This window comes from Phaeoacremonium minimum (genome assembly GCF_000392275.1).
Source record: "Phaeoacremonium minimum UCRPA7 unplaced genomic scaffold PA7_03_scaffold_294, whole genome shotgun sequence".
Lineage (NCBI taxonomy): Eukaryota > Fungi > Ascomycota > Sordariomycetes > Togniniales > Togniniaceae > Phaeoacremonium > Phaeoacremonium minimum.
In genome coordinates this window covers 17,696-24,899 of record NW_006921199.1, presented here as the reverse complement: position 1 = coordinate 24,899, position 7,204 = coordinate 17,696, and the positions used below count along the sequence as shown (strand labels likewise).

At 51.2% G+C, this 7,204-nt stretch overlaps 1 protein-coding gene across 1 annotated transcript; it reads right to left on the bottom strand.

Moving 5' to 3' along the window:
- Positions 1 to 4,731: 4,731 nt before the first annotated feature.
- On the bottom strand, positions 4,732 to 5,868 carry UCRPA7_3926 (putative c6 zinc finger domain-containing protein; the record flags this gene model as incomplete). Its single annotated transcript, XM_007916483.1, has 1 exon — positions 4,732 to 5,868. One exon carries the CDS (start codon positions 5,866 to 5,868, stop codon positions 4,732 to 4,734), a length of 1,137 nt encoding a protein of 378 aa, XP_007914674.1.
- Positions 5,869 to 7,204: the final 1,336 nt, after the last annotated feature.

Sequence of the window (7,204 nt, the reverse complement as noted above, 5' to 3'; positions counted from 1 at the left end):
TGGCCGATATTGGTGGTACCACTTCAGATTTTGCTGCGCTATCCCCATCCGGATTTCCACGTCAGGCATCCGCTGCAGCAAGTATTGCTGGAGTGCGCACAGCTTATAGCATGCCCGAGGTTGTCAGCATTGGCCTTGGTGGTGGCTCCCTTGTTCATTTCGTAGATGAATTGTCTGGAGTCTCTGTTGGGCCGCTCTCAGTAGGACATCGCCTGCTCACTGAGGCTCGTTGCTTTGGCGACAACGCTTTAACTGCAACAGATATAGCAGTAGCAAAAGGATACAGAGATGAAAGTCTCCCTGAATGGCAAGTAGATATCTCGCCTGACATTGTGAATCAGGCGGCCCGAGACATTACGGGCCAGCTGCAACGGTGCGTTGACAGGATGAAGACCTCCGACTTGGATGTCGTCCTGCTTCTGGTTGGCGGAGGATCCATCATCCAGGTGGATCCGTTGGCCAACATAAGAAAATGCATCCGGCCCCCATTCTACAAGGTCGCAAACGCAGTTGGAGCAGCAATCGCCAAGGTTTGGGCAGTTCGAGTCTCTTCACGTAACAAAGGACTGACGACCTTAGGTTTCTGGAGAAATTGATCGTATAGTCATACCGGAGAGTCGCAGCTTTGAGGAAATCATCCAGGAATTGAAGACGGAAGCCGTGGAGCTGGCGTGCCACAACGGAGCTCGCGCAGGTTCGGCAGAGATCATGGAGATCGATCTGATCCCTCTTCAATATGTAAACAACAACGCTGTACGAGCAGTGGTCAAAGAGGTAAGTTCACTAACCATTACCTTCTTTTGTATTCTAGTTTCTCATGATCTCAGGTCGGGACTTTGGCTTGGCAGCTACCGACCAAATTGGATGGGGTGGTAACTACGAAAGTAGCAGACGAACCGATGTCGACGGGCGCGATGTCAGATTTCGCAGTCGAAAATGTAAAAGATGGTCCATGCTCGAATCATTCTAATGCTGAACTAGTCGATATCGACCTCGAAGCTTATGTCCCTAAAGTGTCGAAAGAAACTGGTGAATGGTTCTTATCAGAGACTGATCTCGTTTTCATTGGTGAAGGCTGTGGCATCCTTGGAACAGGAGGAGGCGGCTCGGTCTACACGGGGCTTCTTCACTCGCAAGAAGTTCTCCGCACAACCAGACAAGGCAGAATGCGCGTCGTCGAAGTCGGCAGTCTACCCCCTAGAAGTAACATTGGCGCGGTTGCTTTCGCAGGTGCCCCCTCAGTTTCAAATGAGCGTCTTATCAACGGGAACGAGATGGAGCTCGCATCGCGGGATCTATCCAAGTTCCTTGGCATTGCCGGGTATGATGCCATGATGGCTGCTGAGGTTGGTGGTTCTAATGGCATGCGGGCCTTCGCAGCAGCGACTTCTTTGGACATCCCGGTCGTCGATGCAGACATGATGGGCCGGGCGTTTCCCAAGGTCGACATGGCCTTACCCTACATATATGGACACGCGAGCCCAGCCCCAGCCGTCCTTTCTGACGCGAGAGGTAACGTTCAGATTATTGCCTCGGTGGAAGATAGCCATCGATTCGAGTCGATCATACGATCGGCTTGTATCGAGCTGGGTTTATATACTGCACTCAGTCTTGCGCCGCTCCAAAAAGAGACCGTTGAGCGCTACTGCTGTCTTGGGAGCTTGTCTTTCGCGTGGTTCATGGGACGAGAGATCTGTTTAGCGCGCCAGCGTAAGCAGGACGTCGTTCAGGCACTGGTATGGATCCTGCCCTTATGAGAAGGAATTAGCTTACAAAACTGTTGTAGTTGTCGATCACTCCTGGTGGGAAACTGCTCTATACAGGTAAGGTGATTGAGGTTCGCCGTGAAGTCAAGGGAGGATGGACAATCGGGACAACAACTCTAGAACCCCTGACAGACGAGGAAAGCAATGGTGAAACTGAGGACCTTGACTCACGCAAGCTTGTCCTCGGTTATCAGGTAATTGGCTTCAAGACGTCATGAAGCCATATACGATGCTGACTACCTTTCCTAAACAAGAACGAGTTCTTTAGTGCCACTTTGCTGCCTGATACAGTGTTGTGTACGACACCCGACCTTATAACTGTCGTTGATGCAAACACAGGCGCTGCTCTGGCCACTCACGAGCTACGCTATGGTTTACGCGTCGCCGTGGTTGCAATGCCGGCGCATCCATTATGGTCAAGCGAAGAATGTTTGAAGATGGCAGGACCTGAGGCTTTTGGGTCAGTATCAATTCCAGAAAATCTGCGATCTCCTTTCGCGTATTGATTAAAAGCATCTAGACTGTCTGAAAAGTTCAAGCCAATCGGGACGAGATGGGACAGCCCGCCATCGGTCTTTCAGCAGTACGGCAGGTAATCCTTAAGAACCTTCGCTCAGCGAATAAGAGAACGTGAGAGCAAAGGAAGCGTGGAACAGGTCTCCCTGATTTAGGTCTCATCACAACCGAATATCTCCCAGATGCGGATATTCCTCATGCTTGCCTCTACGACGCCAAGAAGGCGAAGCTGCCGATATGTACCGCACACAGTGATTCACAGCCTTGATGAATTATTGATTATACTAAAGACACCGATACATCGTTGATTACACAACTTGACATTTTCTTGTGCACCATCCTCCAGAACCCTCCCATGATGATTCCCCTAAGTGCTTCACACATACCACATACAGCCCTCCTAGGACACAAGTTGCACTGCCGTGGACTCTAATCTTCATCCTTGATCTCGACAACTTCCACTACACGACGATTGTTCTTTCCCCTTTTCTTTTGTGAACGTGTTCGTACTTGTGGTTTTCCAATCCCATTCTCACGTGCCTTCTTGCGAAGGTGCGTCATTTGTGCTTTGGTCAGCTCCAGCGTGACGTTCTCAAAGTTGTTCAGTTCCTGCCGCATATCGTCGATAACTTGGCTGCAGCTAACGTGGTCACGGCTGTTGTTCACAGAGAATGGTAATGAAGCACGTCTGAGAATGGAAAGAGTCGTCTCGATGTTATGATCCAGTTGCACATTCGCGAGCGGCCACAGGCCATGTTGACTTAATTCTCGGATCAATCTCCCGAGCAAAGCACACTGGCACACCTCATGAGCGGGCCCTGATATTGGTGGCTCTCGTTCAAGACGATCGACTGTGGTAAGAAGAAGATGTAACATTTTTGCAAGAGTCTTTTGATGAAGATCCTTCAGCTGTTCTGTCATCGAGAATATTAGAAAAGCAACTGATAGATGGATGGGATAGTTCCGAAGGGATGGAAGGTGGGGGACTCAAGGTACCTGTGATTCCCATCTCCTCCAATTTAGGGTCAATATCGCGCCTGGCACTGTCCGGAACACAAATGCCACCCCTTCTATCGACATGCATACAGAAAACAAGGGCTGTGGCTGTCTCGAGGAAGAGAGGTCTGTGACCCAAATCCCAGGGTATCCAGAGCTGCCGAGGTAGGAATGGGTTGCCTTGACGAGTACGAAGCCATCTCCCTAGAAAAGGACTCAGAAATGAGATCATGTCGTAGCTTTCGGCTGCCAGGATGATCTGACTCAGAGTCGCGGTCTCAACAGTCTGGGGCACGTTTGCAAAGCTCCCATGGGCAATGTGCAAGAGCACAGTTAGTGCTTCGGCGCTGACGTCGTCGGATATGGGAATAGCCCAAGCAGATGGCACTTGGCCGCTAAGTGATGGTCTTTCACCGTAGAGCTTTCGTCGCCACACCCCGGACGCTCTGGCCAGTGTTCGAGGACAGACAATGAAGATAGTAGTGCGACCTTCCTTCGAAGCCATGATCAGCCTTAGTTCGCCATCTTCGTCAATTATAACCCTGTGCTCTAGTCGTGAAGCTGATTGCGAGGAACTGAGAAAATTGTGAGCGGGTGGTCCTCTGCTCCTAGGGTGGCGATTGGGGTTATAGTTGACGTCCATGTCAGATATGGCCGAGGTGAGTTCTCCCTCACTATCACCGTAATCATCAATAAGCTCTCCCATGGACTTCCGCATTTGCGGATGACCAGGCTGGGCACTCGTTCTGATAGACGGCGGCCGTGAACGTTTTGCAACGCGGCGTCGTCTGTGCCTGCCATCCATGGCGATATGACTGTTTCTGATTCGTAAGTACAAACAATCGGTTTTTGTTTCGGCTGCTCTGGCCAAACACAGTCCGACAACGCCTTGGGTACGGGGGAGGGAGGAGGGGGAAAGAGCACACACATGACGAGCGATAGTTGGCGGACTCGTTCGGGAAGAAGAAGATGCCTGAGGGGTCAGGCCTTGCCTTGAAGATAGTCTCAAAAATGAGCAGAGTAGAGAAATTTGTTGGTTTTTACCCAACAATGACGGAAGGAGGGCAATTTTGCGCGGACAGATGATCTGAGTTCTGAACTACCGCTCACCTCCCCCTTGCATGCGTAGAACCGTTTACTACTAACAAGCAATGACAAGACCTTCGGCAGATTTTCTACACCAGTGTCACTGCTTTCATCTTAGATATTTGTTGGATCTGTATTCGTATTGAGGACTACAAGCCGGGAAAAATATGACCTTTCTTTGAGATGACTCTGATTTGAGTTTTGTTCCTCATGAAAAACACTCGAAGTGTTGACCCATTGATTTAGTACAGCATACCTTTTCTATACCGCGCTCGAAGCTCTCTTCAACGTGAAACCTCTGGATCTTCAAGAACCCATTTCAATTTCTTTTCCTAGAAAGCCGTCTTCAGAAGATCCACCAAGGTCCTCAGTGCATAACATCCCGCAGTCCGGAGCGAGCGTGTCGTAAGGGCAGATACGAATGGTCCTTTGTGCAGCCAACTTCGCCACAGATATCAGGTAAGCTGTCCAGGTCCAAAGTCATTCCCAAGTGAATGGGACTGCCGTCTTCAGCAGGCACGATTCGAACGTATCGGGAATGCAGGACCCTGTTGTCGATGTCCCATTCCCCTCCTGTCCAGAACCACCGTGAATTTGATGGAACATAACCATGGATGACCCGAGCTCGCTCCTCCATCAACACCAGACCAAGTTTACCAATGATGAGCGCCTGAGCATCCCAAGCTGCTTCCCGAGGGAGTAGCCTAAACATCTCGGCAGCCTCCATCCGCACGTCATGAATTCGACACTTGCCGATCACCAGAGCCAATGGCGTTATAAGGCCATCGCCGAGGGAGAACTTGATCTTGTTCCTGAACGACTGTGCGGTCGCACTGCCCTCCTGGTAGATTTCCATGGCTAACAACTCGGCACAACGTGTATTGATTTCACGAAATTCGGGCTCGAAGTGATCGTAGGAGAGGTCTGTCGGATCAAGAACGCAGCTGGTGAAGATGTAGACCATGAGCCAGTGTGGAATGAGCATCTTGAGCGAGTAACGAACTGTCTCGCTCTTTGCTCCAACAAGATACTGGTCGAGGAGGGCACGCCACTGACGCAGACGCAAGAGGAGCTGTGTCTGTCTCTCTTCCACCTCCGTAACGTCGTATTTGAGTTGCAGCAGCTGGTTTCGGAACGACTGGCAGACAAAGACAAGAGCCCGTGTGCTGAACTCGCTCCAGAGGGCCAGGAGCCTTGGCAGACCGGTCTGACCATCAGCATCTGGTAGGCTGCCGACGCCGGAACCTCTGAGCTCGGCAAACTGACGCGATTGCAGATTGCAAAAATGCGTTACGCTACTGGAAACCGAAAGTCTCGGAAGCATATGCTCGACATCCTCAAACTCGTCGCTCGTTAGTTTCTTTGACCGTGGTCGGCCCGCGGCTCCTTGCAGGATTGTAAGATTATCCTTGAGGAGCTGAATGCCCCCAGCCATCAAGTGGTCAGCCGCTTTCATATTTCCCTGCAGAAACTCAAACGTCACAAGAAGCAGGGTCATGATCATGATGGAACGAGCCGAAGGTGTGGGCCTTTTGGCTGCAATGCGGTCACGGAATAGCTCTATGGCGCGCGTGTGGTATCGGATAGCGGCTTTGTGATGGGAATTGAGGAGTGACTGTGTTGACAAGGGACGAGTGACCGAGGGAGCGGTTTCTGAGGGCTGCGGTACAAAGAACAATGCTTGGGAAAGAGCCCCAAGGGCGACAATGGATTGCTGAACACATTCATCTCTAGCACCCTCGCAGAGCACGATTCGACCCCAAACTGCAGCATCCAGGTCAGTCGGATACTTTATCCAGGCGAGAGTGACTAAAGAGGAGAATATGCAAGGTAGGGAGGGTCATGGTCTCTATAATGCTTTGTGATAGGAGAAGTGCCACATGGAGAGATAGCAATGCAGGTACCCAATACTTACAATCTTGTTGGTTATATCCGGCTAGATCATGAATCAGCTGATGCCGAAAAAGGTCAAAGTAGCCGACTTCCGTCTCGTCCAGAGGAGCCCAAGCTGGGCTTGCATTTGGAGCAGTCAGTCTCCGCGGGCCCTTCCCAAGCTGCCAGATTGCCTCAGCGTGCACGACTTTCACAGGCAGGGCGTAGCCTTCGCAGTCAAACTCGGCTCTTTCGCACCGCAGACAAAATGGCCGCCGCTCGTCACATTTCTGGGATATGATTAGGGATGTGATCTCAGGGCATAGTAGGCTCAGGCGTAGCACGTACGACCCTCCTGGTTTTACAAGTCATGCAACCCGTACGGCTCTTGTTCTTGCATTCGCGTTTCTGATTGGGGGCGACCACACGTTTCTGCTTTGCTAAGAGACCGGTATGAGATGGACTGCTGACAGCGGCAACGGCCCCTTTCCTTTTGATGACCATGATGCTGCAACACAATGCATTCGGCTCTTTTTCGTCTATTGGGTGACTAGACGGATTCGTAGTAGAATCGCGAGCTGCTGTTGTCAGAGCTATACAAACACCACCCTGTAAGCACTTTCTAGGCCGTGAAACCCGATGGACGACGAAGGCGGTCCTCTGGTCTGGCGGGCTCTAGGTTCTCGTACATATGAGAAGGAGGGCTGGCGGTGCAAGAGATAGGCAGCCGAATGTTAGCATTCCCGAGATCTCGGTTTAGCATGAACGACCCTGGTACGCAGTAAGCTGACGCTGCGGAAGATCTCGCGCCCCATTGGCCAGGGTGACTTAATCATCAAAGATCCGAATGCAACCAAGAGCTCGGTTAAATCTCCTAATCGGGAAACCTTTTCGAGCTGAGGACCATGAGTGGACGAGGCAGAAGGGATTGATTGTACCTCCACCATTCTACACCTCCGCCAGGGTAA